Below are 17,821 nucleotides of genomic sequence, written 5' to 3'. Positions count from 1 at the left end.
AGAGTTGAATCCCAGTCTTATAGAGCAAATGAAACTCCTAACAACCATACAAGACCTGGTGGACCACCAAATAAAATCAGATAAACGGCAGCTTTCATCTTTAAAAAAAAAAAGGAGGAAGTTAAGCTCCACTCTTGCTTCACACACTTAAAAAAGATGGCTCTTCAAGGGTTCCTTAGTAAAGAAAATGGTTCTATATGGAGCCATGAACATTCAAAGAACCCTTTGCATAATTAAAGGGTTCTTTGCATCATGAAAGGGTTCTTCAGATTGATAGATAGAGATAGTGTGTTTTATATAATTCCATATAGAACCTTTTTGAAAAACGTTCTATATAGCACCAAAAAGGGTTCTTCTATTGTTACGGGATTGACAGCACAACAATAGATTTTTGGCGCTATATAGAACTCTTATCAAAAAGGTTCTATATAGAACCATCTACAGCACATTCTCCATCAGTCTGAAGAACCATTTAACGATGGAACGAAACCCTTTAATCATGCAAAGGGTTCTTTGAGTGTTCATGGTTCTATATAGAACTTCTTTACTAAACAACCCTTAAAGAACCGTCTTTTTTAAGAGTGCAGATCTGAAAACATCCATCGGTGTTTCTGTCCATCCTTCCACTGTGAGAAGACGACTCAGCGCTGTGGGTCTGAAAGGATGTGTAGCTGTCAAGAAGAACCTCACTGAGAAAAGGAGACGGACACATCAAACAAAGAAGCTGAACAATGGACTGACCACCCCAGAGTTCAGACTGCAACATCACTGAATGTGTTTATTGGATCATGAGAAGCAGAAAATGCTAAACCAGCTTCTAAGACTGAGCTTTGGAGGTGTGTCTGCAGATTCTTTGAAAAACTGAAAGTGAGTCTCCTGAAAAGAATGGAATGTGTAATAAAGACAAAGAGTGACACAGTAAATACCGAACATTTTGATGTTATATTTAGCTGTTGACACTTCTCTGACACTGAAAATGTAATAACTTAAAGTACTTTATGGGCATCTTAATTGGAAGTAGTTAAATAAATGAATGGGTGGACCTTTGCATAGTACACTCAGAAATAAAGGTGTGAAACTGTCACTGGGGCAGGACCCCTCTTGTCACTGGGGTGGTAACCTCAAGGGTACATCTCAGTACCTTTAGTCAGGGAACATAACTGAACCATAATCCACTGAAATGATATTTTCTAAGCTGTTCTGACTCCACACACCCCGTCTCGACTCCAGGCTTTTATTTTACTGTTCTGTTTTAAAACATTCGGTTATGAAAAGATAGAAATACGAACTTTTCACCTGGAAAAACTTATTTAAGGTTCACAATCAGACCTTAAAACCACTGTTGTACCTTTGAGGGAGCATTTACACTGTTTGTACCTTGATGAACGTAAAATGAACAGAACCTTTATTTCTAACAGTGTACTGTACACCCTCAGTCTAACTACACTAGACTGTCATGAAAGGATTATTTATGGAGGTGCCGTGTTCTAGATACAGGCATGTAAGTAAGAATCTTTCTTTAGCTCCTGAATGTTAACTTGGTTAAATCATGTCTAAACACAATATGAAGAGCTAGAACAGCGGCAATATTGGGAATGGCATTTCAGGAATTCAGGAAACCGAGGCATGCTGTTCTCATATCCTTGTTCCCAGTTTCTGGACAGTTCAATAAGAAATTGTGTTGAAAGAATTACCCAACACAAACTCCTGCAATACTGATCCTATTATCGCTGCTGTTCTGGCTCTTCAGGCTGTGAACACAGAATCATTCAGGAGTTCATATTTATAAATTTCTGTATCTAGAACAGAGCAACTCCATAAAGTATCCTTTAATAGTTCCCTAATGTACTCTCTTAAAAAGATGGTTCTTCAAGGGTTCTTTGGTAAAATTGTAATTTAAAAAATTTGATTAAAGGGTTCTTCACTGCAAAAAAATGATATCTTAGTGAGTGAAATCTTAAATGTAGTCAATATATCTAATATTTCTCATTATGAGATTATTGTCAGTATATTATAAGATTATTTCTCTTATTTCTAGACACTTTTACTTGTTTTAAGTAAGTTAATCTTATGAAAATGTCTTATTTTATTGACAGATCATTTATTTGTTTTAAGCATTATTTTTTTAAATAAGCAAAATTATGCCCACTATTCCTCAAAACAAGTGAAATGATCTGCCAATGGAATGAGACACTTTCACTAGATAAAATTACTTAAAACAGGAAAAAATGAATAGAAACAGGTGGAATAATCTCATAATGCTCTTACAACAATCTCATAGTATTAGACATATTGACTATTAATTTTCACTTGCTAAGATGTCATTTTTTGCAGTGTTTGCATCATGAAAGTGTTCTTCAGAATGTGCTTCTTGAAAAGGGTTCTATACAGCTCCCAAAAGGGTTCTTTTACTGTTACAATGTCAAGCTTGTGACAATAGATGAACCCTTTTGGATGCTATATAGAACCCTTTTCAAAAAGGCTCTATATAGAAACATTGACAGCATATTCTCCATCAATCTGAAGATCGTTTTAAGAAGGAAAAGAACCTTTTAGTCATGCAAAGGGTTCTTTGTGTGTTCATGGTTCTTTATAGAACCATTTTCTTTACTAAGGAACCCTTGAAGAACCATCATTTTTAAGAGTTTAGCCATGCTAAGTGCTAAATTTCCATCCAGTCTGTTAATAATGACAATCATTCAACAGTCACTGAATCATGCATCACATATAAACTATACACTGTGTTTCATAAGGTTTTTCTTCCATTATTCTACATTCCTTGACTTTTCCCAGTGATCACAGGATTGGAGATGCAGCTGTTCAGCTCTATGATCAGCGCTGTAATAGCTATCTAATGTTGTGGGTTGGATAGGAGGTTTAGAGTCTTAGATTGTTCTAACCAACACCATGAACAGTTCCTCCCCTGCTAGACAAAACACACAGACCAGCATAGATAATCACCAGCAAAACCAGCATATCGCCTATAAGTCAGTGGAACCAGACTTTTTTCCAAGTCGTTTTGGGTCGTTTCTTTTGATCCGTTTGTCATGAAATTTACACACAATGTAAAAGGAAACGGGCATTTTCAAAGTATGTCAAAAACTGAAAAACGACAAAAATGGAGATACAAGATTTTGTTCCGACAGCGGCGATGTGTTATGTCCATGAACATGCTGGGTGACCAGCTAAACCAGCACCGGACCAGGAGAAACTAGCAGAAACCAGCTTAGACCAGCCTGGAATTCAAGCTGCACTAACTATTACTGAGGCAGCACCCCTCTTTTCACTGGGCTGGGACCCTCAAGGGTACATCTCAGTACCTTTAGTCAGGGAACATAACTGAACCATAATCCACTGAAATGATATGTTCTAAGCTGTACTGACTCCACACACCCCGTCTCGTCTCCAGGCTTCTATTTTACTGTTCTGTTTTAAAACATTCGGTTATGAAAAGGTACAAATACGAACTTTTCACCTGGAAAAACTTATTTAAGGTTCACAATCAGACCTTAAAACCACTGTTGTACCTTTGAGGAACATTTACATTGTTTATAACTTAATGAATAAAAAATGTACCTGCACAGAACCTTTATTTCTAACAGTGTGGTCTAATCTGTTTTTTTCAGTGGGGTCAAGAGGGTCAGGATGTCTTTTGTCACCCTGAAGAGCCCTGAATTCAACAAGGAGTTGTTTTTGCCCTTACAAGAAGTCTATCATGGTGCTCTACACTCTCAGAAGAAAGGTATGAAACTGTCACTGGGGTAGTGCCCCTCTTGTCACTGGGGTGGGACACTCAATGGTTCATCTCAGTGCCTTTAGTCAGGGAACATAACTGAACCGTAATCCATTGAAATGATATTTTCTAAGCTGTACTGACTCCACACACCCCGTCTCGTCTCCAGGCTTTTTATTTTACTGCTCTGTTTTAAAACTTTCGGTTATGAAAAGGTACAAATATGAACTTTTCACCTGGAAAAACTTACTTAAGGTTCACTACTGGACCTTAAAACCACTGTTGTACCTTTGAGGGAACATTTACACTGTTTGTACCTTGAAGAACGAAAAATGTACCTGCACAGAACCTTTATTTCTAACAGTGTAGTATGGACCACAGCTTTTCACCCTTCAGGCAGCACTTACACTTCAAAACAGTCACAACTGCTGCTTGATATACACCAGGCCAGAAACTCTACTCACACCTTGAGGTGGCATAAGACACACTGCAACAGACTTTATCCTTTAGGTTCGCCAGAGTGCCCTACATGGTTCTCTTGCCTCCTGCACACTCTGAAATATAAAAATTCCTAAATGGCTGTTGGCTTGGATGAAGCTCTACACTGTAAAGATTTTCTGTCTTTTCTACAGTAATGTGCTGAATTCAAGGCTGTATAATACTTTCAATGCGTTTTACAGTTTTATGCAGTATCTTGTGTTAAATTATGGGAAAATATTTACAGTATGAGTGAAATATACTGTATCAGATGCCTTATTATATCACTACTGTAATATTATTGTTGTATGACTACTTTAATATTATTGTAATAATACATCAAAGCATGCAGTGTCATTAGCTTTACTGTAAATTTGAGCAATAGAAGTGCTTTTTCAAAAACAGCAATGCAAAAGTTTAGAATTACTGGTCAAATTATGTGTTTTGTTTATTGTATAAGCGAAAATAAGTTAAAGCATGCTTTATAAATATGGTATTTTTCTGCAAATTTCAGTGTGCTTGTATTTTGTTGCTGTTGGAAACCCCATATCTCCAACATTGCGGCTTTAAAAAAAGTTAACTTGTAATGAACAATAATGTAACCAGATTTCATCATAATTTCTTTCAAATTTACAATTTACAAAAATAGAGAAACAGATACAAAGTTTTTGCATGACAGTGATAATCTATTGGCTAGATTAGAGCTCAACCCTTGTGTGGTGTTGATGTGTGTGTTACTCAGTGGTCTGGTGACCCACCACATTATTGTTTTAATAAATCAATACAGCCATAACAATTTATGTAATAATACCAGATGTTTAAAATATCTCAGGTGTCCATGTAGGAGGAGAACAGAGTGAAGGACACAGCACCTCCACGCTTTTACTCCCCGCAGGTTCACCTAACACCACATGTGTAATATAAATGTGTGAGGGGTGAACAGATTGAAGACACTGAAAATGGGTTATTTTATATGTTCTTCACAGAAAATGAGCAAAGGCCAAGAATCTGAGGTTGAAATAATAATAAATCGCATTATTTTTCTTTTGGTAAACATTGAAAATGAGTCCCACAGACCCCCAAACACCACACAAGAGTTGAATCCCAGTCTTATAGAGCAAATGAAACTCCTAACAACCATACAAGACCTGGTGGACCACCAAATAAAATCAGATAAACGGCAGCTTTCATCTTTAAAAAAAAAAAAGGAGAAGTTAAGAACCACTCTTGCTTCACACACTTAAAAAAGATGGCTCTTCAAGGGTTTCTTAGTAAAGAAAATGGTTCTATATGGAGCCATGAACACTCAAAGAACCCTTTGCATAATTAAAGGGTTCTTTGCATCATGAAAGGGTTCTTCAGATTGATAGATAGAGATAGTGTGTTTTATATAATTCCATATAGAACCTTTTTGAAAAACGTTCTATATAGCACCAAAAAGGGTTCTTCTATTGTTACGGGATTGACAGCACAACAATAGATTTTTGGCGCTATATAGAACTCTTATCAAAAAGGTTCTATATAGAACCATCTACAGCACATTCTCCATCAGTCTGAAGAACCATTTAATGATGGAACGAAACCCTTTAATCATGCAAAGGGTTCTTTGAGTGTTCATGGGCAGTCTGAGGTTGAAATAATAATAAATCACACCATTTTTTCTTTTCTTAAACATTGAAAATGAGTCCCACAGACCAGAACACCACACAAGGGTTAAGATATTGAAAAAACATTTTAATACAAAATGTGCCATAACTTTTGCACGGGCCACATATATGTTTTATTTTTTCCCCAATATGTTAAATTCAGCAAATAAACAGCATTTGTGCATTAACCTCTTGGTCAGGGCCCACCGGTGGGGCCAGAGTTAATTACACACTTCTATAACCAGAGAGTAGCCAGTTTACACAGAAGTCTCTGCAGTTACTGAATAATAAGCCTTAGTATGTAATAAGCCTGGGATTTTAAGGGGTTAAATATGTTCTCTGTGGAGGACTCATTCAAATATTTTCACTTAGGAAATCAACAAAACATGACATTTTACCCAAACCTTTGCATACCACTGTATATAATAATCAGAAAGACAATATTACAGTATTATAGTGATATTACAGTAATTACTGCAGCAAACATGTAGTTTTGTAAATGAAAACAGTTTTGTGCTGCATTTAAAAACACAGTGCAATGCTATTACTGTTAGAATTACAGTATAAGTACTGTAAATATTAATTATGGTAACTACCTGCCAGTAGGTTGCTTATTTCACAGTGTAGTTATGTGGAGGTTCTTTAAACTGGTTCTTTAAGGACCCGTCCACCGAAAGGTTCATCAGGGTGGATCAACCATGGCATCATGCTAAAGGACCCTTTTTGGCACCTTTATGGCTCCCTGGAAGGACGAGCCTATCAAAGGGCTGCGACAATCCTCCTGATCCCATTAACCATTTGGTAAATGCGTGCTTTGTTGATCCTGGGGTGCGTTAAAGGTCTTGGCCTGTCTTTGCAGCCTGTCTCTAATTGATATTTGATGGATGTGCGGGACAAGAAAAGAAAAGGTGTCTTGAAAAGAAGTCTAAAGGAGTCTAAAGAAGGCTAAGCACCCTGTGATCAGCTCCTCCCAAACACATAGAACATACTGCACCCCACTGTCAAAACAAAGAGAGAGAGAGAGAGATAGAGAGAGAGACGGAGGTGGGGAGGGGGAATGAGCAGCGGAGAGAAAGGAGGGAATGCCATGTTCTGACGAGCAAAGAAAAAGCAAAGGGCGCTTTGCGGCCTACCTGCAATTCTGCTCGTCCCCTTGCCGCTGACATGTTGCGCTGCCTTCTTCTTTTTCCTTCTTCAAACGTCCCTGTCTCGTCTGAGGAGGACTCGCAGGAAAGTGAGCGGGAGTCTCTCGGAAAGAAATAGCAGGAAAAGTTGGCAAGACGCTTTTGAATAAATTCAGGGCAGCACCAAAAGTCCGGCAGGCGGACAAACAAACGTGTTATTCATTTTTTTTCCTTTCAGCCCTCTCATGAGAGCACAGCAGGCTGGGAGGACGAAAAACAAGCACTCGTCTTCCAAATCTGAAACCAGTCAAATAAACCCACTGTAGTCTTTCGGCCGACTTTGCGGAGGATAATAGTGACATTTTGGAGCCGCTGCTCGGGCCAGTATAATTAGGCTTCAGTGCACCATCTTATCAAAGGCAGCATTCAGTGGATATCTTTGTGCTAAATACTCAAATTACTGTGTTCTGTTTTTGTGCTAATGTGGTCAGAGTATTACCGTTTGGGCTATTTCTGCATAATTGAGTCAACAGTGACGAAAACGGAGGCTAGGCTACGTGCTGAGGCTGAGAATGGATTCTTCTCAGATGAGTAACCACAGGAGAAAAAAAGGCTTTTAATCAGTATAAGATAATCCGGCAGGGCTATGAATTCAGGGTATGTGCAGCAGACAGTGGAGGGGCTGTGGACAGAAATGTGTACCTGAAACAGTGCATGGGGTGATTTATAGCAGGGAACAGAGTGACTTGATAAAACAGCAGGCCTCTCTGACGCCACAGCTCCAGAATTCCTCTAAGTTTCTTAGGTTTGTGTGGTATTTGTAAGGCATCTGATTGCCTGGACAAGTGTGTATGTGTGGTGGTGGTGGGGAGGTGTTCTTTTCGGGTCAAAGTGAGCCCTTCATGAAACTTTTACTAGATTTAAAGCAGTGTAATTAGATGTGAAAGCTATTGATTTGAGCAGTAAGCATTACTAGTTTGGAAAAAACAATAATATTCCAACAAATGTAAATAATATTCAGTCTATGCATGTTAATATTGATTCTATTTATGTCAGCATGTTCTCTCATACCACTGTGCACCACAATTTCATTCTCATAGTGTAGATTACTGTTGTTTGCAATACCACACACACTCATGTATAATGCTTGGCTCTACATAATCTGTATGTTGCTTGTATATTGTGTATTGTCTATAAATAATATGTACTTTGTATATATATTTCTTCTCCATTTACACCGATCAGGCATAACATTATGACCACCTCCTTGTTTCTACGCTATTGTCCATTTTATCAGCTCCACTTACTATATAGGTGCACTTTGTAGTTCTACAGTTACAGACTGTAGTCCATCTGTTTCTCTGCATACTTTGTTAGCCCCCTTTTACCCTGTTCTTCAGTGGTCAGGACCCCCATGGACCCTCACAGAGCAGATACTATTTGGGTGGTGGATCATTCTCAGCACTGCAGTAACACTGACGTGGTGGTGGTGTGTTAGTGTGTGTTGTGCTGGTGCGAGTGGATCAGACACAGCAGAGCTGCTGGAGTTTTTAAACACTGTGTCCACTCACTGTCCACTCTATTAGACACTCCTACCTTGTTGGTCCACCTTGTAGATGTAAAGTCAGAGACGATAGCTCATCTGCTGCTGCACAGTTTGTGTTGGTCATCCTCTAGTCCTTCATCAGTGGTCACAGGACGCTGCCCACAGGACGCTGTTGGCTGGACATGTTTGGTTGGTGGACTATTCTCAGTCCAGCAGTGACACTGAGCTGTTTAAAAACTCCAGCAGCGCTGCTGTGTCTGATCCATTCAGACCAGCGCAACACACACTAACACACCACCATTTACATTGTTTGTACCTTGATGAATGAAAAAGGTACCTGCACAGAACCTTCATTTCTAACAGTGTGGGTCTCACCATTAGTTCATATTGCTGCTCAAATTACACATGATTCATCATCCTTTACCACTTAAAAGACACAATTCCTGTTCTGCTGTAATCCTTCCTCAAGATGTAATAACTTACTCTGGGTTTTGGTTACCTCACCGTACACCAGTGGACTGAAAAAATAATATTAACCAATAGCATCATGTTTCTCTCGTCAGAGCTAAAACCACCACTGTATGGAAGGAAAATGTGTTAGGATTTCTGATTCATGTTGGCTTTGGAATTACAATGTTCTATCATATTCTTTTGTGACACCTTCTAAACATGATGTGAGATGTTTTTTAAAGTTGAATGCATTTTTGGACTCTTTATCTAAAAAACAAAAAAGGTTTTATCTCTAAAGCCAAACTCTAACTTGGTTCTATAAGGTTCTATCTGTGAGCCAATCAGCAGTTCGAATACACACAAGCTGACCAGTCAGGTTCTGCTTCTCCGTCGTGTTGCTGTTCTGCTCAGTGACCGCGGGAAAACGTTATAGAACATGAAAGCATGTTACTGAAACTCTGCCTGTCTTAATGAGGTTGTTTAAAAACTTTTACTGTCTAAAATGTTATAAATATTATACATTAAACCTTAAAGGTAATTAGTGAACATTTGAATCAACAAGCTCTTGATTACAGCATAAAGAGCAACTATATTCATTCATCCATTTTTTCTTTCTTTCTCCCAAAACAAAACATTTTGGTGCGTTAGAGCCACAATACCGATCTAAAACAAAGCCTCATACAGCCTTTAGCCTGCCCTGCTACACTTACTTGCTGGGACGGTTTATTACAGTAGCTGGTTGCTGTCTAACCTAAGGGAAACTTAAACTAATGGTCCCTTCCTAAAACTGACCTCTGCACTGGACAAAATATTTAGGACTGACCTTTATACTTAATCTATCAATCGATGATCTTTTGAATAAGAAAAGGATGATTTGTCCTAAAACAAGAAATAAATGTCATTAAAAAAAAAAATTATAAAAAGAAGTGTCATAAAAATGTCACAGAAAGCATTAGATTTAACTGTGATACATGTAGACTCTCTGTTACACTAACTTTATGTTTTAAAACAAATTACGAGTAAACTTTTTGTGTTCCTTGAAAATCAAAGCTTCTTGTCATGTTTCGCCAGATAGAAACTTATTTCCAGGCAGAAAGTGAGATCTCAGGATTAGAAGGTTCTGTCTGCATTTGATCTGATCCAAAAGAGCTCATTTAAAAATCTGATAGGATTCTGAAATTGTACATTTAGAATGCAGTTAGGGTTTCTGTCATTTTCACAAATGAAACAGACGTGTTCCACATATCAGTTTAACTAATTGGAATACAAAATCTTTGAAGCTCAACATCTGAAGAACTCATAGAGAACCTGATAATTCCCAGGGGATGCATTGTCTGTTAAAGGAACTGAGGGTAAGATTTCCTTGCTGAAAGAGATTTATGATGGTTGTATTCGATTGCAGAGGTGGGGTCTACTGAATAGTGTAGTGTTCACACCTGATTCAACATCTCTAGCTAATTACCAACCTTCAAGATCTCAATCAGTTGTGTACAAGCAGAGAAAATGACAAATAGCACAATAACACAAGGGGTCTCATAGTGGGGCTGAAGATAGATAGATAGATAGATAGACAGATAGACAGATAGACAGACAGACAGACAGACAGACAGATAGACAGATAGATAGATAGATAGATCAATCTTTATTGAGTGTTTCAGTAGCAAGACATATAATTGCACATAAACTTACATATAATATGCAGAAAATAAAAAATAGAAATAAAAATAGACAGAAGTTAGGCAGTAATAAAAAATAGACAAAATAGACATAAGGTAAAGTATAAGAGAGTAGGAATAAAAGTATATCTATTGCATATTTACATGGCATGTAAGACAGATTTGTTGTATTTACTGACAGCAGGCACTGAGTGATATGAGGTAGACTAAAAGCACATATTATAGACATAACTAACTCTGAGTTGCATCAATATTACAGTGTAAAGTGCATAGTGAGAGTCATTACAGTAGCAGGTTATGATATATTGCACAGTGTGTATTAATCAGAGAGGAGGTACAGTGATGTGGTTCAGCTCAGTTCAGACAGCAGGAGATCAGTATCATCTCTGCAGTAAGGAGACTCGTTGTAGATCCTTATAGTGGTGGGTAAGAAAGATCTCACACAGCTCTTTAACACAGCGCAGCTGTAACAGTCGGTCACTGAATGTGCTTCTCTGTTTATCCAGTGTAGCATGCAGGGGTGTGAGGTGTCATCCAATATGACTAACAGCTTGTTGAGCGTCCTCTGTTCTGCCACAACCTCCAAACAGTCCAGTTCGACAACAGAGACAGCCATCCTAATAAGTCACGTCCAGTTCTACCCACTAGCCTGGTCCCCCCAATCTCACGATACTACCAGTGCTAGGTGGGTGAAGGCTAGCATGAGCTTCCTCTACGGATGGCTGTGGCTTCACTGGGGACTGTCGCCTCAATGATAGAAGCCCCGTGTGGCCTTTTTTGAAATCGGTTATGTAATTAATCATCAAAACTACTACCATTACTACCATAATCAGTAGAGACAGCAAAGCTGAACCGTCCCTGAATAAGCATGAATGCATATGTCATCACTGAACCATTGACTATGTTGTTGAATCTGCATGCGCTGCCTACTTTAGCATGTTCTCTTTACCTTAGCAGCACCTAGACCACATGACGGACCGACGTTCACATTCAGTCCAGTCATAAACCCACCTGTTGTGCAGTCTAACAGCAAAATGCAAACCATTCCATTCTGCCACCACCCTAAACACTGCGAACCCAAACTCAGTTCGAAAATGCTGTAATTAAACGATTTCAAAGCAGAGCCGCTGACATAAAGGATCAAACAGGACAGTTTCTCGGAGGTGAAGGCCAGGAGCTGAGAGGCCCTTAAATGAGCTTAGAGGGTGTAGACTAACAGAGGGGCCATTCAGCGGCACTGTCCCGATGCAGGTATGTTAAACAAGACTCTGTTTGTGCAGGTTGGGAGCTTCAAACCGCAGCAGCAGCTGAAGGCCAGAAAGGTTCAGACTATTCAGGATGGCAAAAATACCCTGGGTACACGTTTTAAGAGGAATGAATATGTACTTAGTAGGTCTGTTGGAGGAAAAAAAAGAATTTTCTTCCGGCAGAGCGAAAGTATCTCCAGAGAGATGCACCATGGGATCACTCAACAGCACCGCCTTTCAGCGTGGCTGCCTGGAGAGAACCGACTTTAAGGGCTTGCTGGAAATGACCGCGCGTCCTCAGTGTGACAGCCTGTGCTAGTCACTCATTCAGCGCGTCCCTGAGCTTCATAAAGAACCTTTATCTGCTGCCTCAGTGACTGACAAGCCAAAGGCTCGATGCCACAGCAGCTGCACTGATAGTGGTAACATAGTATTCTGTGATCTCTGAGTGTTCTCACTGGACGCAAAGCACTCCTTCACTTAAAGCCAGAAATCTAATTTACACAGTTTGGTAGCACACATCATGTTTGGTGTCCAAAGCTTTTAGTTTTAGTGGAGCAGCAAGGCTAATGTGGCCAAAAAGTAATTGAATTTAATAATAAAACAATAAGTGTCAATAAATCATCACTCACATAGAGGGAAGTAATCATAAATACTTGCTTTTATGGTTTGTGACATTGTATGACATACTGTTGTCTACAAAACTGCACAAAAGTACACTATATGGCCAAAAGTACCCCTCCTAATTATTGAGTTCAAGTGTTTCAGCACCACTCATTGCTAACAGGTGTTTAAAATGAAGCACATGGCCATGAAATCTCCATAGACAAACACTGGCAGTAGAATGGGTCATACCGCAGTCATAGGATGCCACCAGGAAATCAGTTTGCAAACTTTCTGCCCTGCTAGATCTGCCCTGGACAACTGTAGGTGCTATTGTTGTGAAATAGAAGGGCAGGGACAGGGGTCCCTGTCAATTTTACCATCTTGGCTGTAAATATGTCTCAGTATGTGCTAATGTACTAGTATAGGCTGAAATATTTAATCTAAACGAAAACACACATTTACTTTGCTCTGCTTTAAGCTTTAGCTCAGCTGTAGGTGCTTTTCTCACATCTCTGGCAGGAAACGTTTCTGCAAAAGTAGAGTAGTTTTTTAAAAAATGTCTCTCAACGTTTGATTTTTTACGCGGCTGAAGTCAGCTTCTCCTTCGCCAGCTTCGTGTTCGAATTTTCTCATTTCACCTTAAATGAACTGAATGTAACTGCTGCACCATTTAAGGTGGAACGGGAAAATTCGAACAAGAATCTGGCTTCAGTTTCATGACTTTTTAGTGTTTGAAAGTTTCTTGTTGCAGATTAAACAGGAAACCAGCTGGAGTGACTATGAATGCAAATAAGTCCATTCGTCTCTGAATTATCAATGTTCGTCTTAAATCTTTCTCTTTGCCTTTTCGCTACTGGCTAGGCCAGTATGCGTTGCTATGGTGACCAGCAGTCTGCACACCAACCTTCAGGGTTAAAGTGTGAATTAGCAGTTCTACATTAACTCCAGCGTTTAAGACCATTTATTGTTAAACTGTGTTGAACGATCAGCAGAGCCTTATTTTACTGCAAAGGAGGATTATTTTATTTTTACCTACAAATCTAATTCTGTTGTGGAGCCACAATAGGGCAGTAAAAGAGCTGCATGTTGCTGACCGCTGGTTTAGGAGCAACAACAGCTCTGCCAACAAAGCGGTAAATGACGCAAACTCACAAAGCTGGGCCATCAATTGCTGAAGCGCATAGCACATAAAAATCATTTATCCCATGTTGCATTTATCCCCTACTGCCTCTGGAAGCAACATCAGCACAAGAACTGAGCGTCAGGAGCTTCATGAAATGGGTTTCCATTGCCAAACAGCTGTACACAAGCCTAAGATCAATATGCACCATGCCAAGTGATGGCTGGAGTGATGTAAAGCACACCGCCACTGGACTCTGGAGCAGTGGAAACTCTGGAAACGTGTTCTCTGGAGTGATGAATCATGCTTCACTATCTGGCAGTCTGTCGGACAAATCTGGCTTTGACAGATGCCAGGAAAATGCTATCAGAATGCGTAGTGCCAAGAGTAAAGTTTGGTGGAGGATAGATAATGGGCTGGGGCTGTTTTTCAGGGTTTGGACCCCTTTGTTCCAGTAAATGGTGATGTTAATACTACAGCATACAGTTAAATCGCTGTTGTTGGAAGAAAACCTTGTATCTCCAAAATATTAACTTTACAGGAGAAGGAAAAAGCCTACTTTACTTTTAATGAAAGTCAATGGAACCAGACTTTTTTCCAAGTAATTTTGGGTCATTTCTTTTGGTCCATTCATCATGAAATTTACAGACAATGTCAATGGTAACAGGTATTTTCAAATTATGTCAATAACTGAAAAACGTAAAAAATGGAGATGCAAGGTTTTCTGCTGACAGCAGTGATATGCTTCCAACAGTTGTGGAAATCCCTTTTTTGTTCCAGCATGACTGTGCCCCTGTCCTGACCCCAACCCCACTGAATACCTTTAGGATGAATTGGAATGTCAGTTGCGAGCCAAGCCTTCTCATCCAACATCAGTGCCTGACCTCACAAATGCTCTTTTGGCTGAATAGGCACAAATTCTCAGAGAGAGTCCCAAATCTTGTGGAAAGCCTTCGAAAAGTGGGGAGGGGGGCAACTCCACCTTAAGGCCAATGGTTTGTTGTCCATGTACTTTTGGCCATTTAGTGTATATTAGTTAACTAACAACAGTAGCAGCCACTTTGTGACACGAATGCTGTTGATATTTTTCTCCATTTTTATAGACAACAGTGATGACATAAACATTGTTTGAAGCAAGTGTGTGATGATTTAAGCTTTCATTCATGCCATTCACTCTATGTTACCTGGTGTTTTATAAGCTTCCGAGACTTGTAGACTAGCCTTGTAGCTCCAGTGCAAAACTACAGAAGAAAACTTCAAACATCAAACATGTTTTGGCTAATTAACTATTTGGGAAAAGGGGGCAAATTATGTAAATTAGAATTTATGTCAAACTACAGCTTTAACCATACTGCTTGAGTGCTGCTTGTACAAACGCAGGACTACGGCTTGGAGAGGAAAGTGGACTGAAAGGAGCTGGATTGCGTAAATTGTGTGGTCTTGAAAGGCAATCACAGAACGAAAGTCAGAGGAATTCGGATAAAAGTGCTTCCCATTACACAATCAAGAGAGTGGTTTATTTTTAGCGGGCTCTTTCCAGTCTGTCCATGCGTAAAAACAATGACCTCCGCTCGGCCCCTATAGGACATGTGATCCCTGACATAGAACAACATATACTGTACATTGTGTCCTTTCTCAACAGCCAAGATAAATGCACACTGGCAAGCAGAACAAAAACACCGAAATCTGTCAAAATGTCTGTCCTCACCTGTCCCACACACCTGGAGAATGCTTTGAAGAAGCTGGCATGAAGATTGCTCCATCTCACTGTGTTGTAGTGAATTCTCTCTGACTTGTGGATAAACACATGCATCAAAAACTGCAGAGGTACACAGACTTCCAGTCAAAACGGCCATTAAGTACAAGTTATTCATCTTTCAGGAAAAATTTCTCAGCAGCTTAGATAGAAAATAATCACTTGCATGAAGAAAAGGGAATTGAAAGTACTTAAAGCTTTCATCTTTGAGAGAGAGGAGAAAATCAAGCTGCTTCAGATTTTGAAAAATCTGAAGCAGGTGTTTCTGTCCATCCTTCAACTCTGCGCTATGGGTCTGAAAGGATGTGTAGCTGTCAAGAAACCCTCACTGAGAAAAGGAAACGGACAAAATGACCCAAAATGACTTGGAAAAAAGTCTAGTATGTTTAAAAGTAAAGTATGTTTTTTCCATCTCCTGTAAAGTTACTATTTTCTGACAACAGCGAAATATATATATATATATGTATATATATATATATATATACAGGACAAGGAAAAAACACATATATATACATAAATATATATATATGACTATTTTAAGCATTCAACATTTTAAACCAGCATTTTCAGTCAAAATCATACATATAGTCACGTTTGGGAGAAAACCTTTGTCCTAATTTAAAGTTGTAGCAGGAAATGCAAACAACTTCTAAGACTGAACTTTGGAAAATTTCCCTGCAGATTCCATTGATTTGCAATGATTTTAATTTTTTGACATAATCTAAAATTGTTAGTTACCCTTTGCATTATGTTAAATTCAATTCTAAATTCAAAATTATTTGGAAAAAAAGAATTTTTTCATCAACTTCAATTAAAACGTTTTTCCCTTCTCCTCTAAATGTACCGTTTTGGGGATTCAAGGTTTTGCTCCGACAGTGATGAAATTTAATCTATTTTAGCCCAACAGCTCACAAATTAAAATGACTCCAACATGCTTAACCAAGAGTAGCAGCGATTTCTGGTATTTACAGCTTAAAACAGCATGACAGATTTCCAACTATATGAAACTATATGATGAAGCCTCGTCTAACAGCGAGCACTGATTGTGTTTATTTGGGCCACGTCTCTCAGTGTACCTGCATGTAGCCGCTGGCATATGTTGCTTTGTGAGCTCAGGGTGGAAGATATGCTGACGTACAGATAACACTGCAAGCTCATTTAGCCTCCCTCCTCTCTGCCTCTGCTGTTTGTGGAATGGCTCATTGTCTGCACTTCATGGATGTGTAGGTGCCTTTTGAAGTGTAGAGACAATATGTAGAGAGTATAGTGCAGTTCTTCCTTTAGACTTCATAGCATGCATTACATCACTGTTGATTCAGAACAGCACATCCGGTGAAGCCCAGACTGTTTCTTCCTCGGACTCTTAGAGAGTTTTTCCTGCCACTGTTACCCTCGACTGACTCATTAGGGGTCAGAACCAGCATTTCTGGGAAGCTGCTTTGGGACAATGTTTTAAAAAGCAGTGTATTCATGACTAAATTGAACTGAATTGATGTGTGCTATACAATCTAAAGAACTAGTATGTAACTTTGGTGTACTAATGGACTCTGATCTTAGTTTTAGTAGTCGTGTCAAAGCAGTTACTAAATCAGGTTTTCATCACCTTAAGAACATCAACAAGATCAGAGATCTTTCTTTTCTTACTAAAGCAGACCTGGAGAAACTCATCCACGCCTTTATTCTTAGCAGCATTGATCACTGTAATGGTCTCCTAACTGGATTCGCAAAAAAAGACAATCAAACAGCTTCAGCTGATTCAAAATGCAGCTGCCAGAGTCTCACAAGGAGTAAAAGAAGGGAACACATCACCCCCCATTCTTAAATCCTTACACTGGTTACCAGTCTGTTCCAGAATAGGCTTTAAGATGCTAATACTGGTCTACAAATCACTCGGTGGTGCAGGACCAGCATATTTACTTCATATATTGTAGAGATATGAGCCGAGCAGAACTCTCAGATCATTAGGAACTGGTCAGTTAGTCCTGCCGAAGGTGAAGACTAAACATGTAGAAGCAGCGTTTGGCTACTGTGCTGCTTTTAAATGGACCCAGTTGACAGAGAGCATTAGAAGAGCCCCGACAATGGACACTTTAAATCCAGGCTCAAAACGTTCCTGTTTGAGCAGCTTAAAGTTTAAACACTGTTAGCGTTTCTAGCCTCTTTTCCTCTACTTTGATTTTTAATTTAATGATTTTCTCTTTTAAATCTATTGTTTTATTCATGTTTTAATCATGTTTTTAGTTTCTATTCTCGCTTCCTTTTTGTAAACAGCTCTGTATTTTCTGACTGTGTATTTCCTCATTTGTAAAGCGCTTTGAATGACAGCAGTGTATGAAAGGTGCTATATAAATAAACCTGCCTTGCCTGTAAAGGAGGATTCACCCCCCTGTGAGTCATGTTTCTTCAGGAATCGGTGATGACAGATCCCTAAAAGCTGCAT

At 39.1% G+C, this 17,821-nt stretch overlaps 1 protein-coding gene across 1 annotated transcript in view; it reads right to left on the bottom strand.

Moving 5' to 3' along the window:
* Nucleotides 1–7,124, bottom strand: part of ninj2 (ninjurin 2) — a 59,002-nt gene extending 51,878 nt beyond the window's left edge. Inside the window, exon 1 of the mRNA XM_036577659.1 lies at nucleotides 6,990–7,124. Coding sequence (XP_036433552.1) covers nucleotides 6,990–7,022 — 33 coding nt within the window. The 5' untranslated portion in view covers nucleotides 7,023–7,124. The remainder of the gene's footprint in view (nucleotides 1–6,989) is intronic.
* Between the last annotated feature and the right edge of the window lie 10,697 nt (nucleotides 7,125–17,821).

The sequence above is a fragment of the Colossoma macropomum genome, unplaced genomic scaffold (assembly GCF_904425465.1).
Source record: "Colossoma macropomum unplaced genomic scaffold, Colossoma_macropomum, whole genome shotgun sequence".
NCBI classification, from domain to species: Eukaryota; Metazoa; Chordata; class Actinopteri; order Characiformes; family Serrasalmidae; genus Colossoma; species Colossoma macropomum.
This window is presented reverse-complemented; position numbering and strand designations above follow the sequence as displayed.